Consider the following 27,272-nt stretch of genomic DNA (forward strand, 5'->3'; position numbering starts at 1 on the left):
CAAATAGGACAATGTACATATATATACATTTCTGTTTTTACTGCAAATTCTATTGGACAGTGCCCTGAGAAATTTCCAAATCCTGATCTTAGGCAAACATGACCTCGAGGATCTTGAGACCATGGTGAATTTTCTTTAAAAGAGAGATTGTGATCTCTCGACATCACCTTGGCTACAAAAGCATAGGTCAAAGTGGAAGCTGTTGGTTACTGGAATCTGAGTGACCTTGGCTCAAGATGGAAGGAGCACATTGACCCGAAGTGCCCAACATCAGGAAAAAGTTCCATTTTCCAAAAATGGAGATTTTATAATCCTATATGTTACGGATATCTTTTTAGGGAGTGGGAGAACTATTTATCACTTTCTTCTGCATAGTTGACTCTTACAAGTTCTGCCTCTGTTCTAAAGAAAAAGTGATACATGATAGCATTATGAGATGGCAAAGTAAGTTCATACTCTGAACTTTTCTATCCATTGGTCTTACCATTTAGGACATGTATTAAGAGACTGACCCTAATTCAGGGATATGGACATGCAAAGTAGCAGGGATCATAGCAGGAGAGAGAATACTAATAGACAGGAGCTTGAGTTCTGAGTAACAATCTTATCTGCAGAGGTGTTGTTTTTTTTTTTTTTAAAGTAACTGCTGAAAGGTCACTTTAAATTTGAACCTTGAGGACATTCAGTGAGAAGGAGCAATAGCTTATTAGGCCCGTTTTCTTATGAATAGGACAGATTGTCACTAGAAGTGAATAGGTCAAGCCATGTCTACGATGATTTACACAAAACTGAGAAAACCTGCTTTAATCTTAAATTACCTGGATAGTTTATATTAAGATGTCTCTGAACCTATCTGAATTTCCTCAGTTCTCTATCTCACTTTTTCAGTAACATGATAATGATTTGGTTTGTTATTTCTATGTAGACTGCAGTGATTTATCCTTTAAAAGTTTACAATTCATCCATATTCTGTACAGTAACAAAATAATTGAAAACTTAAAAATTACTTTCTCTAAGCAAGAAGATAAAAAACACAATGCAACTTGAACATTCCAGACTGACCAATAGTATTTATTGATTTAGTATTTTAAGGATGTTCATTGACCCCTGGTGGAAAATGGAGAGTGGTGCTTGAATTTGAGGTTGTCAGTATTTTATCCTTCTCGTCTAGAGCAGGAGACCCTTGATTTGTGTGGTATGAATACAATTGAGAGAGGAACATGAAGTATATAAAAATTCAGGGAGTCCTTCCAGTCTAGAACGGTCCATGTTGTTTTGTTGTCTGAATGATGGTAAGCAGGTCTGGACAGTAAGTCATGGGTGTTATTGCAGTAAGTTTCCAGCCAGTCTTTGTAAACAATGCTTGATCTGTAAAGGAAGAGGGAAATTGAGTTAAATGTTGATTACATCTTTTCAGAGAGAAAGCTGGGGAGGAAATAACGTGAAGTGCAAAAGAAGAAAAAGCACAGAACGAACCAGCACTTCGAAGGTAAGCCGTTTCCTACTTGTTATAATCTAGTTGCAAGTGCTTAACTTTGAAATGCGATAACCTGGTTTAATAGAGCAGTATTGTTAAAAACTATATCAATTATTCAAAGAACTTAGGCTCATACTTTTATTAATGTGATGTTCCAGCTAAACTCATTAACTAGTCTCTGGCTTGTTGAATCTCCACTGCATAATTACAGTACAATCAAAGCTAAGGGTTATAGATGGCAGCAAAGATCTCGGAAATTTTTCTTCTACACTTATACAAAGATGCTCTATTTCCCCCTTTGTTTCCTAAAGATTTTATTTATTTATTTGAGAGAGAGAGAGAGAGCATGGGGAGCAGCAGGCTTCTTGCTGAGCAGGGAGCCCGATGCAGGGCTCAATCCCAGGACCTCAGCATCATGACCTGAGCCCAAGGAAATGCTTAACTGACTGAGCCACCCAGATGCCCCCAAAATACTCTAAATAACCCATTTCAGGAGCTGAAATGGGTTGAAAAGAGTTGATATTTTCTGGTTAATATAAATAAATTTTAACTAAGAACTAATACTAATTATGTTTACAGCACATAAAGTGAAGCTGTTGAATTTTTTAAAAACACAATATCGAGAAAGCCTTATATAATAAAGAGCAAACGGGTATTTACCTTGAGAGCTCCATTTAATTGGACATGATATGCTTGACAAAAGCTGTGGGCATAATACAGACAGTTTAGAGTTAGAGGACCGTCGAGTTTAATGAAAGAGAGATTTAGCAAGTAAGTTCAATCTCAATTTTTCTTAGCTGTAACAGGAGCATTTATTGTTTTAAGCTCAGTACAGCCCACTGTTCTTCATCCTGGACTCATGACGTTTCCCCTGACTTTGTAGATTTCATTTGTTGGAAGAAGTGGTACATTCACATGGTTAAAAGTTTTCTTTAGAGTATGAAAGAACTTATAACGCAAATGAAATATTCCTCACCACTGCCTCCCATCTGCCGTTTCTCTTTACAGCAAAGTTGGTGGAGCTGTTATGCATGTATAAGAAAATACAAATATATGTTTCTAGGACTCTTTTTCACCCTATGGTGGCATACTCTACAAACTCTTTTGCATCTGCTTTTCTCACTGAATGACCGTAAACAAGAGTATCATTATTTGGGGGGCACTGTAGGGAATTTCATTTTGTAGATATACCGGAATCTCTTTGATATATCCTACATTGGTGGACATTAAATTGTTAAATATTTACCAACAACACCGTAATGAATAACCACATATCACTCATTTCACCTGAGTGCAAGTGTATCTAAAAACCGTATCCCATGATGTAGATTTACTAGAATTGTTAATACTACGTCACTGTATCGGGATTTTAATGATTGACATTCCCAACAGGAATGCATGAGATTACTTATTTTCACACACTCTCCTCAACCCAAACTGTTGTCAAACCTTTAATCTTTGGCAATCATCTTATTAAAAAAAATGGTATCTCCATGTAGTGTTAATCTGCATTTCTTTTATTAGTAGTGAAGTTTAGCATATTATATTTGTAGTTTTTTTATTTCTTTTTCTGCAAACTGTTTATGTTCTTGTTAATTTTTCTATCAGTTGTAGTCTTTTTATTAATTTGCAATAGTTTTTTTTTTTTAATTAGGAAAATGAGCTTTTGCTGATACTGATTACTTTTTTTTTATGGCTTGCTGTTTGTCTTTTGACTTTGCTTCTGGTGGCTTTTGCCATATGGAGTTAAAAAAATTATGTGGCTGAATTTATCAAAACTTGTAATGCCTCCTGGGTTTTTATCAGTGTTAGAAACACCTTCCTACTTCAAAAGTTATAAAATAATTTGTCCATGGCTTTTATGCTTTCGGCTTTTACATTTAAATTTTTGAACCGTTTGAAATTTATTCTGGTATGAGATCCAGACCTGACTTTATTTTCTAGATGACTTGTCCAAACGATCTTTATTGAATGATTCTTCTTTCATGTAATATATTTATGGTACTAACCAAATATAAAACTTTGTTTATGAGAAAAAAGTGAAGTTTACTCAGGATTGTCAGTGAAGATGTGCTTGGCTGACTGCTTTCCTTTTCTTCTGTCCTCTCCTCTCCTCTTCTTCCCCCCTCCCTCCTTTCCTTCCCTCTTCTTCTCCCTGCTTTTCTTTTCTTACTTTTTCTCAAGTCATTAGACTTCATAAGTTTACATTTACATCAAAGCTATCAGCATAGCTTTATTGAAAAGTGGCCGGGTTAGTATTTTTGGGGAATAGATAAGTTTTTCAATTTTATTGGAAATTTTAAAATTTATAAATTATATCATGTAATTTAATTTTGCATCTTTATTTTGTGGGGTGTGTTGTTTTTCAGACCCTCTAGGTGAAGCTGCTATAAATTGGTAGCAGGACACAGATATGAGATGACTTTGATTTAAGCAAAAACATCAGACAAGGAGATGAACGAAATTTTAGCACCAGCCCTTCCATTAATGATGTGACCTCCACTCAGTAAGTAGACCTCTTTGGCCCTCAGCTTCCTCTTTTTCATAATTGCTTGCTGTAAAGGATTTTGAGATCTCCCCAACTTTAATATTCTAATATACTTTATTCTGACACAAACCCTGTCTATCTTACAGAGATTTTATAAAGATCTAGCAAGAAAAAATACATGTGAAAACACATTTTAAGCTGTGTAACAATGCATAGGAGTGTCAAAGCCCACAGGAATAAAAATCTTGGGTATATAGTCAGATTTTTAGATGATATCTTCTTAGAGTTATTGTGTAATTGATTGATAATAAGAAAACATGAGTATGTTCAATGAGAGAGGCAGAGACAGAGAAGTTATTTTAAGCTCAGAAGAAGTCCATCAACAACGCAATCAGTTAAGAGTTGCTATAAGCACCGAGCACATGAGATCATACCTTCATAGTTGATGCAGCCATTGGAGTCTTCCTGACCTGCCATCAGGGCTTCCACTTCCTCTTCTTTCATTTTTTCACCTAATGAAAGAAAACTCTCTGCTCAGAAAGAAGGCCAGAGGATATTTTCTAAATTCCATTGTAAGTGATCAGTTTTGGATTTCTGGAGACAATGATTAAGCTCTTGGAGGGTAGAAATCAAGCCCATCCTGTTCCTCTGGTAGTTAGTACATTGTCAATGAATTGTTTTTAAGTGAATGAATTAAATACGTTATTATCCCTTATCATCCAGACTCTATCCTATAAGAACTATGATGCTTTACTTTACTCATTCATTACTAGTAACTTAAGTTACCATTTTGCCAAAACAAACTTGTTGACACTGAGGCCAATGGAAATGGTCATTAATTTTTGACTATTCTTTTTCATCTTATAGCTCTTCCCCCTACCTGTTTTGTTAGAACTTGATCCCCCTAAGTCATGCTCTTTCCTATATATTATGTCCTATTAAGTCCACTGAAATAAATTTTCCTTACCCAATGTGGCTAAAACATGGCGGAGTTCAGCACCCATGACTGTACCGTTGCCTTCCTTGTCAAAGACACGCAGACCCTCAACAAAGTCTTCATAAGTGCCCTGGTCCTTGTTGTTGGAAATAGCTTGCATCATGGGCAAAAATTGTTCAAACTCAATTTTCTTGGCATTCATCTCTGGAAGAAATTGCAATTTGGAGAGTTATTAGCTACCATAAAATGTCATTTCTGATTCACAAATTAAACTTGAGAGTTCATTCCAGATGATCTAAAATATCTTCCTATAGCTTAAATTTCAGTTGGTAAATTGCTGATGACAAAAAAATTGGTAATAGATAATAGCATGAGCTCTGGAGTCCTCATGCTTAAGGTTTTATCTCCAGTCCACCATTTACAACTATGTGATCATGGGCAACTTTCTTCATCCTTTTGCACTTCAACTTTTTCATCTGTAAAATAGAGATTCTTCATAGTGTTGGTGTGAGCACTCAATGAGATAATACCTGCAAAATGTATTACATTACCTGGGACAAACGGAGTGCTATATAAGTGTTAGCTACTTTTTATTAGTATTGTCAATTTATATTTTCTATAGATACTAGAGAGGCCATGTAAAAATATACTGATACAACAAACCCATTGGCATGTAAATACAGTAAAACTTAACTTTAGTATATATGCCTCCTTTTGTCCTGTGAGCTTTTCTGGAGCCTTCAATTTCTTTAAATTTTAAGTAACTTTAAAAAGAAGCCTATGAGGAGAGTGTGTACATCAAATTCCTTGTGATCTCCTGACTTCTTTGCAGTTTAGAGGTCTGGGGATGGTAAGGTTTTCTTCAGTATCTTCTAACAAGATAAATTGCATCCACAACAAAAGTATCAAGCCAACTATCCAGACGGATGTGAATGGATAAAGTTAAGTAACCCTAATATCAAAATTCCCTTTTACTAGTCTTTCCTCATAGAGTAAAAATGGACTAATATTAAAAAGATCAAGTTTGAATGCTGAAAAATGAGCATTTACCTAATAATTCTAAAAAAGATGGATGCTTGTTGAGTTAGAAAGTGGCATCTACAGGATAAGATCTGGCTTATTGTTCTCTCTGTATCTCCTCCTCTCAGCTACCTTTTGCATGCTTTATCTGGACGTTTTGCTCTAAAGAAAATGAAGCTTGAGAAAAATTTCAGCAAACTGACTTAGAGGTAGGTTTGCTTGAAATCAAATCCACCCCCCCATTGGTAACAAAGGAAAATAGTCTTTTCAGTTATCAAGGGAAAAATGAGATTATTTGCCTTTTGCTTTCCCCTCTTTTTTCCTCATGGCAAAGAGAAACAGTCGAAATATCTACTTGAAAAAATTTCAGTGTTGTCTCATCTTTTTTATTCAGGGTAGTATTCTCCAATAGACTATTACACTTTGCCACGAACCATAGGGATCAATTTTTTTTTTCTTGTTCCAGACTAATAACTGGATTACTGTATCGAGCAAATGACTTCTACAATGTTGCCACTTACATATCTCACTGTCTTTTGTCCCAGGATTTACTTGGGGGCACTGAATGTAGGTTTGAGCTTAGATTTTTAAGTCTTCTTGTAATTCTTTGGAAATAGAAAACACTCTTATTACGATGACATTCTGTTGATTCTTAATTAGGAGAGCTGAGTTACTTTTAAGATGGTCACAGACAGAGCACTGGGCAAGGTCAGCAGGTATTTTCAACCTCCTGAGAGCACTGAGATTTTATTTCCACAGCTTTTGTCAGTGTGCCTTTGTAATTCACTGAGTTGCTTACGAAGTGTATTGTGTTTCAGCCATATTTAACATCTTTGTCAAAATGTGTTTTTGCCTTTGAAGGTTTGAAAAAAATGTGCAGATTTGGATATTATTTCATTCATTAACCTTTAAATTATGAGCATTAGGTAGGATGATGATGATGATGATGTTAGCTTTAGATATTATTTCATTAACATGAAATTTTATCATGCTTGCAAATTCTCACAGGAAGGTTAACTTATGAGGAAAAAACTGAGAGTCTAGACAGCCAAGAGGCACACTTACCATCAAGAGCAAATTAAACTCTATTCTGTGGACCTCATTTCTCATTAAATTTCTCTTTCTCTTACAAACATGCTCTCTCTCTCTCTCGTGTATGTGCATGAGCTTGCTTCCCAGCTGCTTGGAAAAATGTGGTTACCTTCATTGCTGGGGTTTCCCAGCACCTTCTTGACCTCCGCATTGGTGGGATTTGTGCCCAGAGCTCGAAGGACATCACCGACCTGGCTTAAGGTGATCTTACATTCACCTGTTCTGTCAAACAGGAGGAACGCCTCCTTGAATTCTGCAAGAAGCAAGAAGCATTAGGGTGTTTGTTTCTCCTTCAGAACTATGAATTAACCCTAACTTCATCAAGGATCCAGTTCACACTCTTCTCTCTTTTTCAACTTTAGTAACCACTTAAGTTATCTTTGGACCCTCCCTTTTCCTAGCTCACACAGCCATTGACAGTCCTTTTGACATCTCTTTTTGGGACTGCTTTAAAACTGCATTGCCAACTTCAAATCATATATTATTATTAATCAAATATGGAAATTGAAGATCCTTGTCGTATTTATTATATTTCCTTCATCTGCCTGGGAAGCAGGACTGGGTTAAGAAATTCTGAGGTCTTGAGAAATCTTAAGAACTCTTATAATTAAGAAAATTAATAAAATTTCAAGAAAACAAATTTTCAATCAGGGTTGTGTTATATGAGGTTAATCCAGATTTCTCAAATTATTTAGAAAAACCTCCTCTTGAAGTACAAATTTCCTAGACTCTCTCCTTGACTAGTTATCTTCAGGAGAAACTTCATTTTTCAGGAAAAAAAAATTAAAAAGGTGAAACAAACCTCTAAGTTCTAGAGTGTCATTTAACCAGTGTATGACTTTAATAGGCTCCTAGTATAATCAGTTTGAAAGGAGAAATATTTGTTTGGATCTATCACTATGATAACCTCTTTAAACTTTACTCTTTTTCAGATAATATAAATGACAACATGTTGCTATATTAGCTTTAGGAGTTAAGTATACATTTTTTAATTAAAATTTTATGCAGATAATTGTAAATTCACAGGCAGTTTTAAGAAAAAATACAGAGAGTTCTCTTAAATACTGTCTAATTTCCCCCAGTAGTAACATTTTGCAAGGTCGTAGTAAACCATCACAACCAGAATGTTCACATTGATAGACTCCACCAATTTTATTCAGATTTTTCTAGCTCTATTTGTACTTACATATGTGTACATGTAAGTATGTATTTTGAAGTGTTGTCTATTTTTATCATAATCACTCTGTTGCTAACTTTCCCAAATTTTGTTCTTCTCTGTTGATGGAACTATTTTGGCTTTTCATAATTATATTAACAAAGAATTAAGAAGTGTATACCAAAGAGACAGAAAAGGGTACTATTATGGATTAAGGGACCAGAAATGACATTTTCACTGAAACTTCTAAACTTAATATAATCAAATTTTCTGGGGAACCCAAAAGTACTGATGGCAACTTGTTGGAGTTAATCCTGGCAACACTCAAAAAACCATTTGTGAAGGAACTGGGAGAGTTAAAAACAGTGTATATTTAGCCCACTAGGGGACTCAGATCTCAAGATGCTTTGTAGATAGATTACTCGGCAAAGTGCCCTATTTTATCATCCGTCCATCCCTGATCTAAGGTTGCACCAGACATTATATTCACAGCTGTAGATCATGTCGCCATTGTTTGCTTAAATTTCCCCTTCGGATTCTATGCAATTGGACTATAACAGATCATTCCCCTAAACTAAAAAGCATGCTGTAGGCACAATAGGGTCATTAGTCAAATGTTATTTTTCGTCTTTCTAAGGGACATGTGAAACTGAACTATTCTTGTTACTGGCTCCAGGCTTTCGTGCATTTGCTCCGAGGGCTCACTATTACCCTGGTCAGATGCTGATATAGAAATAGGATTTTATGGGCTGTAATAGAATCTCTCTGACATTAACCCTTTGTTGATTTAAACGCCTAGGACAGAAAGATATTGCTCTTCCCACCTCAGATTTTTAAGACGTATTCTCTTGAAGAGTCTAGAATAATGGATTAGCAAATTACTAACTAGAGGCTGGCCACCTGTTTTTGAAAAAAAAGGTTGATTGGAACACAGCCCATTCATTTAGGTGTCGTTTATGGCTGTTTTTAAACCTCAGCGATGGAGTTGAGTTGTTTTCATAGAGACTGTACTCCCAATAAAGCCTAACATATTGACAGTTTGGCCCTTTAAGAAAAAGAATTGACAGCCCCTGAGCTAGACCAACACTGTTCTAGACCTTTTTATGACAATCAAAATGTTTTATTTCTGGGCTGCCCAAAAGACCACCTGTGGCTCCTGAGCACTAAAATATGACTAGTGCAATGAGAAAATATTTTTAAATGTGTTTATTTTTAATTAATTAAAATTTAAGTTTAAATAGCCACATGTGGCCAAGTGGCAACTCTATGGGACAGCACCAGATGTAGACCTTTCGAATGTGATCATTTTCCTTTTTTTTCCTTTCCTTGCACCCTGTGATATATTTAAATAGGGCAGCCGTGACCAAAACTCTTTAATCACTGAACAAGGAAGGAAACAAAGGAAGTTTTCATTCATTTCTGAAAGCATTGCATTTCCATTTAAATTTTAAATGCTTCCATTTGTTTTCTTGGCACAAGAGAAAACCAGTTCACCACACCAACATTTCCAACCTCTATAGCTAAAACCTAGTTCATATATGTAGAATAGGTTTAATGGTCAACAGTAAGTCCTTCTGTCCCTGCAAGGGTTTTTAGTCTTCTGTTGCTTTGTCCCACCATAGTTTGGCAGTCAAAATGACACTGTACATGAGATATTTAAGAGGACTGGGGTGCAGTAGCTGATAATGTAGCAGCATCACTAGTTAAAAATGCATTAAGAGTGAAACAAATTATAGAAGAATTACCACTGTTTTTAATAATAATAATAATAATAATAATAATAATAATAATAATAAAAAGCCAGTCCTTTGTAGTATAATTTCAAATGCTCTTGAGTTCTGAGCCATCAAATCACCTAATCTCTTGACATGAGACCATCAGCCATGGTGTAGATACATGCGAGTTTCTACTACAACAAATATCCTTTTTTTCTTAATTGATGTCCAAACATGAATATTCTAGACATTGAAACAGACTGAAAATGTGGAATTTTTTAGGTAGAGAACTGAATATTTACATAGATACTTATTAAACACTTATAACTGTAATTATTTATATATTACATATTGTAACATATATACATAGTCATTTTTATGACCAATATCCTAATTTATATGCTATCATTTAACTAAATTTTTTCTCCCCCTCCCTTCTGTAGATGTATTCCTGTCTCCGTTTCTTTGAACTTGGGCCACTTTCGCTCCATAAAGCATTCTCGCCTACACTTCTAGAGAAGCAAGCACGTCCTGTGGGGCATGGGATCTCTCGGATCCAAAGGCCCGAAGGAGAAAAAGTGGAAGGGTTAGGGAAACTACTCAGATTCTCTTGAATCTTAAGAGTTTGAAGTCTTCTAGTTAGTAACTGTTTTTATGAAATTTCTAATTAGTTTAAACTAATACCAGATGATGATCCTGTTACTAATACTTTGGGTCCTTGAGCAAGTCCTATCAGCTCTTTGAGAGCCTGTCTTGTATCTTTAAAGATGGACCAGGAGACGTCTAATGTTCCTTGCAGTTTTATGATAAACCACTCCTCTTTCTTTGTCTCTGAATTCACTTTTATGCTATATGCACTTCACCTGCTTCTCTCAACTCACTGTGATGCCCATTGAAATTATGTAGGTTTGGTAACTGGGCAGTTTCACAATCAATATTGTTTTCTAAATTGAACAGTTTAGATCTGCCAAATCTTTCTTTAGGGATTTGATGAACAGATTAGCCATTCAAAATCTACAACATTTTTGGGGGTAATATATATGATATTGGTTACTGTATCAAAATGGTTTTATTTAGAAATCAGTGAATACAAGGACCTATTTTATGGTATCTGTCTTTTGTTTGCTTAAACCTTTGATTACTGATTATAAGCAAGGGATTCACGTTGAGAAAACTTATACTTAGAGTGATTGAGAGCATTTATATTTAGAGTGGCAACACCAGTGGGGATAATTAGAAAGAGCTAATCTCATCCCAAAGGAGTCAGTTTTCTCACATGCCATCTTTATGAGTGTGCACATAACTGTATCTTTTAAACTTACCATCCTGCTGTTCCTTAGAGAACTCGATCTGTTAGAAAGAAATTAACCACAAAGAATATTTTAACCAAAGATGTCCCGATTTTTAAGTGTATCCAGGCTCATTCCCTGAGTAATCCTCAAAGTAAGCTCCAAAAATAAGCCGACTTTTCAGAGGTCAGGCATAGCTTGGACACCAACAGGTTGAGCCATGCAGTGACATGACTTAGAGATAAGGGGTATTTCTGATGTGCAGTAGAGAAGCTCAATTCACTTACCAGCAATCTGGTCAGCACTGAAGGACTGCAGTGGCGAGAGAGAGGGAGAAAGAAAGAAAGAACTAGTACTCTTTCAAATGCATTGACAGAAGGATGAGTGCTCTCTGTTCTGAGATTTTTAGGAAGACATGTAGGTGTCATAGAATAAGAGGGTTGCCTTAGGATACTTTCGAATCTAAGAAAAATAAGCTATTGCGCAAGATAGTTAGGGAACATTTTTCTGTATCTTAATCAATGAATCAATGATTTAACAAATGCTAAGTCAAATAACTTCCTGGAATAATATAGTAGCCTGTGGTGTACTTAAGATCTGTCCAATGCAGATACCCTGCATTCAGAAATACAGATACACCGCATTAAAAAGATCTCCTTAAGTCTTCCTCCTATTTAGCTAGTAGGCTTTTGCTGGGTGGGTCGGAAGTAGTTTACTTCATTTTAGCTATCTTCATCAGACTGTTTTTAAAGGTATAGTATTTTGCTATACTAGCAGTTTCTGCCCCCCACCCCCGGTTAGATGTAATAAAACTTATGTGATATAACAAAAATTAGCGAAGCATAAAGTAATGCTTTGGGGAGTAAGATGTATTTTTTTTCAGTTAGCATAATAGCTCTAATTAATCTCTTCTATCCTCACCCCCCCTCAACAAAAAGCAAAAGCAGATTCTATAGACGTATATAGAATATGTTCTCTCCTCAATTCTGTTCCTTGTCTGCCTTTCTATTCAATAAGGTCATATGCATGATTAGATCCTCCTATAAAGGACAAACCGTTTTCTCCTAGGACCCACCATGGCAGAGCCTCTGAGCTGCGGAACAGTGGCAAAGCTGAAGAGTGAGTTGAGGGCCGCTCCAGTCCCTGAGTGGGGCCTCCTTTGCTGAGGCTGCCTTTTATTGCTGGGGAAGCTGTGACCTCACAGCTAGCATCAGGTTTCAGAGACAAGTGGCCACTCCCTTTGGAGAGTTCTTTAGCTTTCTTAGGGCAAAGGGAAGGAGGGCTCTGTACCCTGAGGGCTATTTTTAGGCAACCAAAACCTAGGAGTGGACAGCCATAACGAGACCGAAGCCTATCAGTACTTTTATGGTCTTTATCCTTGAGATGGTCTCTTGGAGCCTCTTCCTTTAAGAAGCTTCTTACTTGTTCGGTGGCAGAGGAGCTTAGAATTTCCCTAACACTCAGGCTGACCCCTTCTCTTGGTGAATTATGGACTTTGCCAACTTCAAGTCAGCAAGTTTTGGTATTTAATGGAATTTTTTGGATGGGACTGGCTTGGGGTTTCAAATGGCAATGACTATAGAAGGAACATCCTCTGGAACTCTGTCCCTTGTGGTGAAGTTCAGAGGACTTGAAAAGGCCATGTGTATTCTTCGTGTTTCTCAGGGTTCTCTCAAGTGACGATGCAGTCCGTTCTTGAAATCTCTCATTCAAGACCACTCTTTTGCAAGTTGTGTTCTGAGACTCAGAGAGTGTGTCTATGCCAGGGGTGGTTTGGATCTCCATTTTCACCATTCTCCTTTAGCTTTCTTACATCAGAGGTGGGTATTTTCCTCCATCCTCAGTCTCCAGAAAGACCCAAAGCAGGGGCTGTTGAATGCCAACTTATACTTTAGGATTTTAAAGATGTCTAAGGGATTGGCTGGTAATGGGTTTTCATGGCAGCTTACCTGAAAATAGGAGGCAATCCCCTTCCTAGAATGGTACTGTGCAAAGTGGTACTAGGAAAGATCAGTCGTAGCGTGTCCACTAACGTTGAGACATGTTTATCAGTGTTCTTCATACCTAAAGCAGGTTATAGGTGTAAAGAGTGTTGGAGATAAATTTTGATTTAAGTGCTGTCTCAGCAATTGTTTTCAAAGGACTGGTCACAGCAAGCATGAAGTTTCCCCCTGCTAGACAGATGAATACTTTGTAGCTTTCCCTCAAGCCATTTAGAGAGAAATCAATATTAAAATGCATGTCACTTTCTTTTTTATTCATATCAGTTTTTGTCTAAAGTTTACAAGTGGTGAAAAAATCTCATAGGTCCAAAATGAGGATTAAAAACATAATTTGAGAAATATTAGTACCCAGGAAAATGTATTTCCCTAAATAGACATTTTGAGAGTTTATGAGAAATGGAAGTTAATAGAAAAATTTAAGTGCTTTAAATTATTAGGGGGAATGGAAGGGAGGGACAAAGGTGGAAACTTGTCACCCTGATAATTGTGTAATTTAGAGTCCCGTGTTTTTTTCATTCAAGTTTTTACAAATTCAAGTTAGTTAACATACATGCTAAAATTGGTTTCAGGTGTAGAATTTAGTGATTCATCACTTACATATAAAACCCAGTGCTCATCACAGCAAGTGCCCTCCTTAATGCCCATCACCCAGTTAGCCTATCCCCTGCCCACCTCCCTCCATCAACCCTGGAGTCTCATGATCTCTGATGCCCAAATTAAAGCCATGAGAGCAGACCATGTTTCTTTGTGTTCTTTTTAGTCTTGTAATTATATTTATGTATTGTGTCATTAAATTTGAATTGCCCTATGATTAATATTGAGAACTAGTATGTATCTTTAGTAGAATTAATAACTACAAATAATACAAAATAACCCATGAAAGTTGCCCTAGAGAATGCTCATTTTCTTTTCTTTCTTTTTTTTGAGTAAAAAATGTGTCCTCGAATTCATATAAAATAGGATCAATTTGTATAAAATCTGTGGAGTAAACTGGAAAGTCATTTTAAAAGTTGTATTTATGCTATAAATAAGCTATTCCTAACCACTTGGATATTATGTAAAGGTTTGCTATTATTAAAATAGAAGTGGCAGTCAGTTGTCAAACTATTTCACTACTTTCTCTGTATATCTTTACCACAGAGAAGATCAGAATTTAGATTTTTTTCATACCTATTGAAAATCAAAGTAAACATGTAAGCAAGTTATTGACCACAGTAGAAAAAACTACAGTGTAGTGCATTCTAGAGAATAAACTGTAGTTTAAAAGTTAAAAGACGAGGGGCGCCTGGGTGGCACAGTGGTTAAGCGTCTGCCTTCGGCTCAGGGCGTGATCCTGGAGTTATGGGATCGAGCCCCACATCAGGCTCCTCTGCTGTGAGCCTGCTTCTTCCTCTCCCACTCCCCCTGCTTGTGTTCCCTCTCTCGCTGGCTGTCTCTATCTCTGTCGAATAAATAAATAAAATCTTTAAAAAAAAAAAGTTAAAAGACGTGAATGCTGTGCTCATAGAATAAATGGGAAATGTTACTTTATCTCTGGTACACTCACAAGTGATGAAAACTTCTCTTACATCTCTTTCTTGGTGTAATGATGAAGTAATCAGCTCTTTGAACAAAGGCATGATATAAATACAAAATGTCAGCTGATTTTGGACTCTGTTTGCTGTGTCATCATTTGGTTTGTTTTAAAAATTAGACTTAAGGCTCTTCTTTCTGGAATGCTCTGTTCTCATCTCTGTTTCTTAGAAATTAACTATTCAAAGCCCTGATAAAATCTTCTCCTCTTGAAAGAACCCTTTCTCTCTATTTACTTAGCTCTTCTCTTCCAACTGAAGGATGTTTAACCTTCCTGGTTGTAAACTTCTGGAAAGCCTAGGCCATTACTGAAAGCCATTTACCTTTGACCATAATGCAAACTGGACATGGGCCCACCCCGATTTCTTCCTGCCATCTAGAGTGCTGCCCCTGCCTTATTCTTATATTTTATTCCCCACAGCTCTATAAAATACCTTGCCTATATTAGTTCAATAGATTTGCAATAAATTAAAATCATTAGAACACAAGTATAGTAAGTTCCTCCTTCAAACATGAGAATATTCTATTCCCTGAGAGAGGAGACTTCATCATCTTCTTCAAAGAGCTTCCATTCTATAGACGGTGTCTATGTTCTACCCCTGGTACTACACGCCCAGCATCTAGAACTGCAAGGACATACTAGGCAAGCTCATTGCTCATTTTGAATTATTGACCTATGGGCCTTTATATTTCCAGAGCCTTTCCTTAAATTTTTATAAGGCTTTTCCTTACATTTTATAAAGTTTATGATCTGGAATTCTAATTTGCCAACCCCTGATTTGCTTTTTTACAGGGCTTTTCCATCTTAGCCTGATACCTCTATTGGACTGTTAGTATAATAATTACATTCCACATTTTCGTGACTCATGTGCTCTTTGGTACTGGATTTAGGTAAGTAGTAGTTTACAAGGCACTGGTACTGAAAAGGATTTTTATTGCAATGTTTACAGATCTTTTCTCATTTTGAGAAGCATTTTTCTATTAGTAATCATGATGTTTGGTTAACTGATTAAAGGCAAGATAAAGTTTCTGGTATATAGAAGGAATTAATTTATAGGGAAATATTAAAATGAAGTTAATCAAACAGGCTCTGGAGTTGCTGTATGTTGAGCTTAAGCATAACAAGAAGAGCTATAATTAAGGATGATCTGGGAGATCCGTGACGTTGAATACTGAGTGAAAATGCCCGAGGAAGGGACACAGACTACAGTCTTTAAACAACTTCATCTCCCTGCAAGATGGAATGAGGCTAATGACTGGTAAGGCCAAGTTAAAGAAGTTAATCTCACCAGGGCCAGTATTCAAGCAAGAAAACACTGCTGTTTGTTCTCTAATTTAATGCCAGGCAGAGAGGCCTCTAAAAACCGAGGGTATATGCAAACCCTAAGGAAAATTTAGGTTATGAATTTTCACTCTAATCTCAGAGTTACCAGGACTCACCATAAAAGGCCAGCAGAAATACTCTTTTGGAAATAAAGAGTTTTGTGCCTCAGAATAACTCACTTCATTTAAAGGAGATACATATTTTTCATTGCATTTTTTTTTTTTACATCAACAAAGGATATACTTGGGCTGGTGACTATAATATGAAATAAAAAGGAGAAATTAAGGACAGCAAGAAATTAAGAATACAATACCAGCCCAGCCTGTCTAATATAAGAGAGAATAGATGGCTGTATAGATTGGGTACATTGATCTGAACAGAAGGGGAAATGAGTAATTCTGTGCTCAAACAGTGTGGACTAGTCAACTGAATTTGGTCACATTGGAGCAAAGGCTGAATTATTACAATAATACCATTCATACCTACACGAATTAATGAGAAGCCTAAGTGAATTTTAATAAAAATTTTAAAATGTGACCTAAGTCTATACTTCTTCAGATTTGTTGTATCTTTCCTATGGTTAATAATTGATAGCTTTAAGATTTAAGAGTTGAAGCTTCTCCACTTTGTATACTAGTTTCTATGTAATTTATTAAAATCCAAGTTGTGTTTTTGTTCCTTCCTTCCTCTTTTTATTTTTAAGATAGGAGCATTAGAAAAATTCTTGGTGTGTGTATTTTAAGAAATTAAAGTATCTGCTTTTTCCTACTTATCTGGAATGAAAATTCCTCTTGTGACCACAGGGATATATGAATACTGGCATTACCATTAGAGATTTCAGGTCTTTTCATATGGTGGAAAGAGGACCAGACAGGGATTGAAGTATGCAGAATTTTGTTCTGTTATATTAAAGCGTGTGTCTTTTGATTAAATAATTTCTCTTATCTGGGTCATGGCTTGCTTCCTCAAATATAGAATATTATACTGTGTGATTTCTAGGGTTGCTATGGTTCTGCAATGTTGTGAGTTTTCCATGCTTTTGTTATCAGAATCTGCCTCAACTGGCTTTTTTAATGGAAAAAGTCATGGTGCCTAAAAACTCAAGAAGTAACATTATTTTGAAGTAATTTAGAAAAAGAGGAATTAAAACATAATTTCATAACACTGTGTTCAAGTCAGTCAGATGTTTTATAAACAAGAGACAATGTACCATTGGGTACTTACTAGATACAAAGACTTCACTTGCCACAGTGGAAGGAGGAATATAAAGTTGGATAAGATGTGGTTTTATCTTTAGGGTATATTTTTTTCTCTCTGGCTTCAATTCACTATTAATAATTTATGATCCAAAGAGCAAGGATTTATCATCCATACGGTTTAAATTTTTAACTAGTATAATTAAAGCCACTAATACTTGTATATTGCAATTTTTGCCCTCTAAATTCTGATCTGGAGTGAGAAGCAAACTGTAGAAATTGATGTAGAAACAAACTATAGCAGATCTTATTTTCATACAAAAAGTATTTCAGTATGAGGAGAAGCAGAAGAAAGTGTAGGATCAGCAGACTAAATATAATCCTTTCCATAATTTCCATGAGTCAGATGGTGCTTAATGCTGGGTAATTATGGAACGACTTCTAAAGACAACTTGCCAGGGGGTTCATTTGCAACATTAAAATGTCAAGAGTCTAAATTTGGCACTGTCACTTTGTGGTCTCCTTGTCTTGCAAAGATTTCATTATCTTTAAAATTAAAAGGGCTATTCACTATTAATTGGTGAACATATCTATTCCTTTCCAAACTGCATTTTACTTAGCAAAGACAAAATCCAGTTACATATAATTCAAAATATAATTTTAGAGAGTTACAGAATGTCCTTTAGTATTTTCCCACTTCATTCCACCTGTTCTCTTCTTGTACATCATAGACGTTTGAGAGTGGAAACTTGATACCTACTGGTAGTCTCAAATAATTTTTTATTTGCTCCTTAGGTTATAATCACACTGCAAATGGATTGATATTGCAATTTGTTACATTATAGTTGTATTAAAAATTAATTCATATTATTGAAAGTCCAGTGTAAAAAAAAAAGGCAAATTCTTTTTTTTCCTTTTCTTTCTTTCTTTTTTCTTTCTTTCTTTTTTTTTTTAAGCAGGTGACATACCCAGCATAGAGCCCGATGCAGGGCTTGAGCTCAAAACCCTGAGATCAAGACCTGAACTGTGATCAAGAGTTGGACGCTTAACTGACTGAGCCACCCAGGTGCCTCAGAAAAGACAAACTCTTAAAATTACATAAAGAAAACTTAGAGACAACTTATAAATGTTTTCACCCTTTCCTTCTAATCAGAAATTGACAATATGTGTTCTTTTCCTAGTTCTTTTCCTCAAGCTAGTTAAGGTTAAGATTTAATCGTTATACATGCGGTATTATATTTCTACGTATCACTCTAAAGATATATGGTGATTTTTCTTTCCAGTTTCAATCATGCCATCTATTTGTAAACAAAATAGAGATCTCACACCTTTGTTAGAATATTAGCCTGATGGCAAAATTTGGAAGTCAGTTTTGGTATGTGTGTATATTTAATTAAAAAAATAAACGGAATTATTTTAAAAATTCAGTCCATTTCATTACCCTTAAGATCATTTTAAAAAATACTTTGGTATAGTTTTTTTTCTCCAGCTCTATTGAGATACAACTGATATAATATAATGTAAATTTAAGGTGTACCATGTGATTTGATATGTGATGATTTTGATATTGTGAAATGATCACCACAATGAGGATAGTTGATATATTCATCATGTCACATTTTTTTAAATTAAAAAAAATTGTGTGTGTGTGTATGTATGTGGTGAGGACTTTTAAGATCTACTCTCTTAGTAGCTTTAAAGTATACAATATGGTATTGTTAACTATAGTCACTATGTTGTATATTAGATTCCAGAACCTATCCATCTTATAACTCGTAGTTTGTACCTTCTGACCACCTTCACTCATTTCCCCCACCCCCAGCTTTACCCCTTGCAACTACTAATCTACTCTCATAACAACCTTTTTTTTTTTTTTTTTAATATCCGTGTTACATTTATAATTTGTAATAGGAAGCTCGGGCAAAGTGACTAGAAGTCTTTCTAGATTCCTAATCTTCCCACCTTCTAGCTGTAAAAGAGAGCACTCAACCTGTCAGCAACAGGTGCAAAGATAGGGGAGAGCTACAGAGAACAGAAGAATAGTAGATTGCCAAGGTCAAAAGTCTAGGTGAACTTGCTCTGATGTGTGCCTGTCACTCCCTCCTCTGGCTACATAGGGTTGTGCAGGGTGATATGACATCCACTCTACCTCACACCCTTAAGAATAAAAAAAGGCTTCTTTATGCATTAGGTGTTTTTTTTTTTTTTTTTTTTTTTTTTTTTTTTTTTTTAAGAGAGGGAGAGAGAGAGAATCCCAAGGGGGTTGATCTCACAACCCTGAGATCATGACCTGAGTTGTTGAAATCAAGAGGCAGACACTTAACCAACTGGGCTACCCAGGTGCCCCTTCTTCTTCTTCTTTTTTTTTTTAAGATTCATTTATTTATTTGAGAGAGAGACAGAGAGAGAGAAAGAGTGCAAGTGGGAGGAGGAGCAGAGGGAGAGGGAGAAAGTCCTTAAGCAGACTCCCTGCTGAGTGGGGAGCCCTTTACGGGGCTCAATCCCAGAATCCTGAGATCATGACCTGACCTGAAATCAAGAGTCAGCCACTCAACCGACTGAGCCACCCAGGCACCCTTTGTACACGCATTCTTAACAGCAGCTTACTCTTCATAAACATGAGGTGGTTTAGGGTATGATTACCACAGGTGACTCTGGATTTGGCCTGAGAGTTTAAATCCTAGTTCCATCACCTGCTAGTTATTTGATCATGGACATAGCACTGAACTTCATTAGGCTCAGTTTCTTTTCTTGCAAAATGAGGCTAAAAACAACCTCAGTTTAATGTTTTGAGGATTAAATAAGATAATAGGGCACAGAGTTAATTCTCAATGAATATTTATTATTATATTACGAAGAACTTTATAATTTTCAAAGACTTTCATGGGCTTTGACCTCATTTGATTTTCCCAAGAATTCTTCAAAGTGGCACTGGGTTTGTATTAGCCTTGTTAGAGCCAAGAAAAAAGAATTTGTAGATTAACACAGGCAATCCTATACCTGGACCAGAACAAGTATACAAGTCAATGTATACAGAATATTTGCCTCTACTGAATACCCACCAGTAAATAGATGTATTTATCGGGAATGCTCTATTTCCACATTACCCATTAAATTGAAAGTTTAAATCTCCCCAACTGTGCGGTAAATTGTTGAGATTTGTCATTGGATGAGTTTCTGTCAATGCATTCTGTACCTTTACCACTTTTTGTAATATCGCCTGCAGTATCTATTCAGAGATGACCTGACTGAATTATAGTGAAAACGGTGAGAATTAAAACTTAAGCAGCACAAGGAAAGACACAATTCAAAGTCTCATCACCTCATAGCAATCCTGCCATATCAACTAAGGCATGCATCATGCAAGACATTTACTTACACATTGAAGATCTTTTAAAATCTAGGCACATAGTCATCTCACTACTTATTTTCTTTCATTATTTCAACACTTGGTTAAGGTGTGGGGCAGGAGATATTAATTCTTGTGTTTGCACCTGCAACTATACTCATGGTGGATTTTAATTCCTACACTTGAGATTCTGCCCGCAGTGTTCTTTAGTCTGGGCATCGTGGTTGGAAGTGTCAGCTCTCTGAAAGCAAAGAGTGCTTAGAACCACCCAGAACAGCAACTTGAACGCTCAAATATCAGCAGTCTTTGTGTTTTTGAAAAGGATACTCATAGAACATCCATAGGACATCAGGTCCTATTCCCTTCATGAATATCAAAGGTTTTGCCTCAGAACAACTGAACAAATGTTCTAAATAACCAACAAACTAGGAAATCGGTTTGGAAAGCACATTAAAGAAATTGATAAAACTAATTAACAATACTAAAGATTGTTCAGAGTTTATGGGGAGTTAAATATATGGTTATTAAACATGGTGGACCATAGATATTAGCTGGGAATAGTATTGAGGAATTAACTATTACTATTGCTATGCCTGCAGTCCTACACAGAGAAAGTTACACTTATGCATTAGCATTACTCAACGTCTAAAGGACAGCCGGATTTCTAATCTTATATGATTTATGAAAGAAAGTTTAAAATCCAATTAAGTTTTGTTCTTTATCGAGTTTTCAGAAAGTTAATGAACACACATAACAGCTCTATTAATTTCTTTAGAGTTCATTTTCTCTGCTTGAAAAAAGTTTATAACTTATATGAGGTAATATATCTAGAAACATCATTAAGTGATTAAAGGCATCATAATATGAAATGTTTTAATGTACATTTTAATTAGCCTTGTTACCTACTGGGATGAGATTACATTTTATATAGTTCTCAAGTTGTACCACATTCTTTGGCTATAATACCTATAAATGTGCACTGATTTCATATTGATGAATGCAAATCATTGAAGGCATTTAAATTCCTTTACAAAAATATGTAACTTTCAATTCTGTTCTTTTCGTTTTCTCTCTCTCCATTGGGAGTAGGCTCTCTGAATGAAACATAAAGCTTACATTCCTCCTGTTTCTTCCAGATTTGTTTAACTGCTCCTTTTTGGGTTGCGTCCCTTACCAGGATCCATCCCATCTCTCTTTCTGTAATGAACTAGTGAAGAGGGAGAGTCCCTCCTCACTGCAGAGACACTCTGAGAGTGTTTTCTTCTTTTGTGTGGTAGCCATGCTACCATTAATTCAATGTACAGATGAAAGGATAAACCAATTTTTCAAGATTTCAAAGAGCATCACTTCTCCGCTAACTGTGAACAACTAATCAGTTTAATTTCTGGATTTAAAGAAGTGATATTTTGTCTTTTTTTGGAGACTTCTTACTGCCAAACTACATATTTATTTATTTATTTATTTAGTATTTCTTCAGGGAAGAAAATTAATGCCTATATTCATTAGTGGGATACATCTTTTTCTTCTTAAGAAGGCACATTTCTCGCCCCAGATGCTTGTAATCCTAGGTGCAAAGAGGTAAAATTGTCATATAAATCACAATAAATATAGAGGAATAGCTTTGACACTGATTCATATCTGTAATAGGATAGAGTGGAGAGTCAAGTAATACAGATGATTGGAATTATTGTCATGGCTGTAACCACATTCATCGTATAATGTAGTCAGGGTGCATCTATAAAGATACATAACTAGAATTGCTGCAGATGAGAAATTTGGTTTCCTCTTAATGAATTATATGCAGTCTTTTAGGTAAAAAAAACGACTTATTACAAGATCTGACATGCATTTCTCCTCCTAAGTGCATATTCATTAAGAATAGTTCCTAACCAATATTAGATTCTCTGACCAACTTTTTTCAAATATGACTTTAGGTACCTACAAACTCAAGATAAAATATTTGATAATCCACTCCTACTTTGGAACATAAAATCTCATGTTTAACCAGAATGCTACAAAAATTATGACTGTATTTATTTAATGTCACCACATATATCTAAGGGTGATCTGATTCAATATTTATGTCAGAAGTATTTTTAAAAATCCGTGATTATGCTAAAATAATCAATGAAACATTTATTTATAGGTCAGCTTTGTCTTTGCAATTAAACAGTATTAAGTTAGCAAAATTTAGATTTATTGTATATAGAAATTGTGGCTTAAGAGAGATCACCTAATAGGCCCTCTTGCCTGTTAGTTTTCCATATAAGGCAGAGTTCATTGGATAAAGATTTTCAAACTGTCATTCAGACCAATCCAGTGCCAGTGAAGGAGGAGAAGGTACACATTTGAGGGATCGCATCACCGAGAGGTAACAGGCACATCCCCTGCGTCAGTTTCTCAAAAGCAGATAATCTTTTGGCAGTTGAGAGCTTTGAGCACAGCAAAGTGTTGACGCAAAAATTAATCACATTCTCCTTAGTTAAAGATCAGTATACAAGAGCTCAAAGACATAAGCTAAAAGCCATATAAGCAAGTTTTATAGTATTTGGGGGGTTAGTTTCATTTAGAAGCAGCTAACACATTCTGAATTAAATACTGTATATAAATAAACAAGATGACAGTTATAGTCACTGAAACACTTGAGTGCATAATTGTCTGCACCGAGATCTAATTTAGTGTTGTATCAAATTTTATTAAGCAAAGCTGAAGGGGGAATTAACTTGAATTGCAAAAATCTTCTCTTTTTCAGATGAAATAAAGCAGCTGTCAAATAAATACAGCCAGGACAACTGGGTCATCAGCTGTTTTTAAACTTTTGGAAACAAGTAGGGGTGAAAAATTTCCTTTTGATGTAGCATTAAGGTAAGGGATCCAGTTTCCACAGAGATTTTATTTCAAACAAAACCAAACGAAACAAAATAAAACACTGGTTTAAGTATTTGTAAAACACCTTTGCGCTTACACACTTTGTCCCTAAATGTCACTCTGACCGTTTAGGGAAAAAAACCCAGAGAACAAAAAATGAGAGCAAATACAGGTTCCACAGACAATATCATATTCATAGGAATTTAACTGAAATTATATGCTAGAATTGATTGATTTTTTAATCAGGATTCTTTTCTCCCCCAATCTACCAGTCCATGTAGTAATGCCATCTCTCTCAATGAAAAATATACCCCTTTGCAAGTTCCTAGAGTTTCCTACTGTTGAAAGATGTTTCAGTGACCAAACAGTTCACCCCTTTAGTTACCTTAATGGCGGAGAGGTCAATTTTTTCTTCTTTGGGTTTGGCTGGGGCAGGTGCAGGTGCTGGGGCAGGGGCAGGGGCAGGAGCTGGGGCGGCAGCAGCAGCAGGTTTCTTCACGTCCTTCTTTGGTGCCATTTTGTTTAAAACGATGGGTTAAAAAAAAAAAAAAGGAGCACCTCCAAAAGAACTTGTCAGAGTGATTCCTGGAAGAGGAGTGGTGCTTCAGTTGATCCACAGCCCAGTGTTTTGAAGGTGGACCCAGAGTGTTAAATGGTATAAGGGCATGCATATATATTTCACTTAGTGCCTAACAGAATCTTGACACATGCAGCTGGATTGGACAGTTCGCTAGTCAAGGGGGATGGCATTCAGGCTCGGACTATAAATGGAATCTAAAGGGTCAGAGCTTCATCAATTTTTTTTTTTTTAACTCCTCATGCCTTTTTTTTTTTTTTTTACCCCCCACCTCCATATATAAAGGAGAAAGAAGTATGACAAAGCCAGCTTCAGATCCTTTGGTGACAGTAAACTAGATTGACTGATACTTTTTCTTGGTAGAATTACAGTTCTGCTGAAGTTGTAAATCTTTTTCTTTTTTTCATGCCTAAGAAACTTTACCGAAGGATTTGATTTCAACTTGGAATTTTGGCAGGGAGCATCACCAACTTTCACTCAGCTCCTTTGCTCATGTTCACCCCCCCGCCCTTGCCATAATTTGCAAGAAGTTGTTGGTCAGCAAAGAGGTGGTGGTGTTTAAAAATAAAAAGCAGACGTATAAGGAAAGCCCATCAAATATTAAAGTGCTTTCCCTTCTAGGGAGCACGAACTCTGCCTCTCTCTCTCCCCGCCCTCTCTCTTTTTAATTGTAATGAACTGTATGCTAAAGAAAAATAATTCAAAACTACTTCCTATAGCTTAATTTTCTTTCTGTAATGAAAAAAATTAAATGGAATGGAATGACAGCAAGATTTACCTTCTTGCAAAACAGCTTTTCTAATAGTAAAGTAACTGTCAGTCAAAGCAGATACTTCCTCATTCTACTTCCTAAATGGCACAAAGCCCAGTTACTTTTCTCCTGAAATTTTTTTTTATCCATACGAGAGAGGTAAGATATATTTTTTATCTAAGTGGACAGAGAAATAAAGAGAGAAATTATCAATATGATGTGAGTTTTGGTGGATAACTTGAAAAGTTTTCCTTTTCTGTCTTTCGATTCCTCAGTTTTCAAAGCTGGATTCTCATATTAAGAAGCATAAGATTAACCAATGTACCATCTTATCTTCACTTCTGTTTTTTAACTTGTATGGTATTTAATTAATGAGTGGTTATTAATTAGTAAAAACAAAAAAAACCAAAAATACAAACCAAACCAAACCAAAACCTCCCAAAAAACTCAGTAGCTTGTTTGGGATTTTAAAAGAACATATTTATACATTAGATAATTACATATATATATATATATATATATATATATATATATATATATATGTGTGTGTGTGTGTGTGTATGTATGTATATATACCCACACATGTACATATATATATGTATACCCACACGTGTACATATATACACACACATATATAAGTGTATAAGTGTAAATACACACATTTATATTCTAATTGTTGAATATTGTGTTTAAAGATATAGATTTATTATCCATTTTCCATTTTGTTTTGGTCTGATATAAAAGCATTCCCCAATTTGGGGAAGGTCATTGTTCCTCTCCGTATATTACAACTAAGAGACATTTAGACTCTCATCTTAGCAATAATTTACTTAAGTCACATCTGATCCCTAGTATCAGTCTCCTTATGTCCTGGGGTGGCCTGTCTACTGGATTATATTATCCACATAGGTTCAGGAGAAGCTTTTTTTTTTTTTTTAAGACTTTAAAAAAAATTTATTTACTTGTGAGAGAGAATGGAAGAGGAAGAGAGCACAAGTAGGGAGAGCAGCAGAGGGAGAAGCAGGCTCCCCACTAAGCAGGGAGCCTGACGTGGGGCTCCATCCCAGGACCCTGGGATCATGACCTGAGCCTAAGGCAGACGCTTAACTGACTGAGCCCCCCAGGCGCCCCAGGAGAAGTTTTTTTTATTAGCTCTTCCCTTTGCTGCCCCACAGCAAGGACTGAGTCATTACCTACATTAGCTGCTGGTACTCATTTCTCACATGCAGGACAGTCAGGAGAATCTGAACGTATTTTACCTAGGTATATTGCTTATCTCAAATGTAAATAATTAGAATAGAATTTTAAAGGAATGTTATGTTTTATAATAGAAACACTTTTTAAAATAGCAGAAATGTATCCACTAATATGTTTTCCTTTGGACTATCAAAGGAAAAATGGTTTTTTTCTGCAATTACTGAGTGATGGATAAGCTCTTACTTTCATTCACTGCCTATTTTAATATTTTGCTCCATATGCAGAAATCCCTTAAAATTGATGACAGGCTTACGTGTAAAAGGGCTTTTTGTGTTCTGAGCAAAACAAAAAAAAAAAGAAAAAAAAAAAAAAAAGAAAAAGAAGAATTGAAGTAAGAATACTTTATTTCATATTAAGGGGGAAATGACTTAATCTCACTATAAATCTAAATCCCTTTGTGTTATCAATTATATGTCTTGGATTTATGAATTCACAGAATTAAATATGTTGGCATAGACCTCTCTACTTGAAGAGTAGAGCTCATGAAGGTACAGGTGCCATTCATATCATATCAAGGGTACATGATATCTACATAATGTTATTATTCATATTAACCTTGATCATGTTGTTGAGGTGGTGTTTGACAGGTTCCTCTCCAAAACCCATAACCTAGTCTAATCATGAGAAGAACATCAATAAATTCCAAAGTGAGGAACATTCTACAAAATTCCTGACAAGTACTTTTAATAAGTGTCAAAATTATCAAAAACAAGGAAAGACTGAGAAACTGTGACAGACAAGAGGCACCTAAGGTCACATGATAGGTAAATGTAATGCAGTGTCCTAGGTGTAAGCCTGGAATAAAAAAAGGAACATTAGGTAGAAATCCAAATAAAGCATGGACTTTTCTTTTTGCTACTAATAGTGTATCTATATCGGTTTCTTGTGACAAGTGTACCATACAGTTGCTAACAGTAGAAAAACTGGGTGTGGAGTGCATGGGAACTTCCCTCAACTTTTCCATAAATCTAGAACTATCCTAAAATTTTAAAAAATTAATGAAAAAAATCTAAAAAATGTAAAAACAAGTCACCCTGAAGCTTCAAATATAAGAGATGTAAGGTCTCATTCCCACTTGGTCAACTTTCCTTGTGTTTTAGTCAGGTATCGTACAGAAGGAAAGTCTAACATGGTCACAATTTACATCGCTGAGGCCTTTTAAAAAATGGTTAGTCCTATTGGACATAAATGTCTATGGCGC

At 35.7% G+C, this 27,272-nt stretch overlaps 1 protein-coding gene and 1 long non-coding RNA gene across 3 annotated transcripts in view; one reads left to right on the forward strand and one right to left on the reverse strand.

Moving 5' to 3' along the window:
- Positions 1 to 27,272, forward strand: part of LOC113250508 (uncharacterized) — a 127,387-nt gene that overhangs the window by 30,405 nt on the left and 69,710 nt on the right. Inside the window, exons 2-6 of the long non-coding RNA XR_008956464.1 lie at positions 1,418 to 1,489; positions 3,847 to 3,983; positions 6,051 to 6,131; positions 15,543 to 15,640; positions 23,371 to 23,483. This is a non-coding gene — a long non-coding RNA (uncharacterized LOC113250508). The remainder of the gene's footprint in view (positions 1 to 1,417; positions 1,490 to 3,846; positions 3,984 to 6,050; positions 6,132 to 15,542; positions 15,641 to 23,370; positions 23,484 to 27,272) is intronic.
- Positions 1,051 to 27,095, reverse strand: MYL1 (myosin light chain 1). 2 transcript variants are annotated; one of them, XM_044381202.3, is made up of 7 exons: positions 23,872 to 27,095; positions 11,208 to 11,235; positions 7,124 to 7,267; positions 4,933 to 5,106; positions 4,400 to 4,477; positions 2,138 to 2,180; positions 1,051 to 1,368 (listed from the first exon to the last, which is right to left on the reverse strand). In XM_044381202.3, the coding sequence occupies exons 1-6, from the start codon at positions 24,001 to 24,003 to the stop codon at positions 2,152 to 2,154; spliced, it is 585 nt and encodes a 194-aa protein (XP_044237137.1). In that variant the 5' UTR covers positions 24,004 to 27,095; the 3' UTR covers positions 1,051 to 1,368; positions 2,138 to 2,151. The 2 variants fall into 2 exon arrangements, with proteins under 2 accessions (XP_044237137.1, XP_044237138.1); XM_044381203.3 differs by lacking the exons at positions 11,208 to 11,235; positions 23,872 to 27,095 and adding exons at positions 11,462 to 11,486; positions 12,250 to 15,338.

Source organism: Ursus arctos, unplaced genomic scaffold, assembly GCF_023065955.2.
Source record: "Ursus arctos isolate Adak ecotype North America unplaced genomic scaffold, UrsArc2.0 scaffold_1, whole genome shotgun sequence".
NCBI classification, from domain to species: Eukaryota; Metazoa; Chordata; class Mammalia; order Carnivora; family Ursidae; genus Ursus; species Ursus arctos.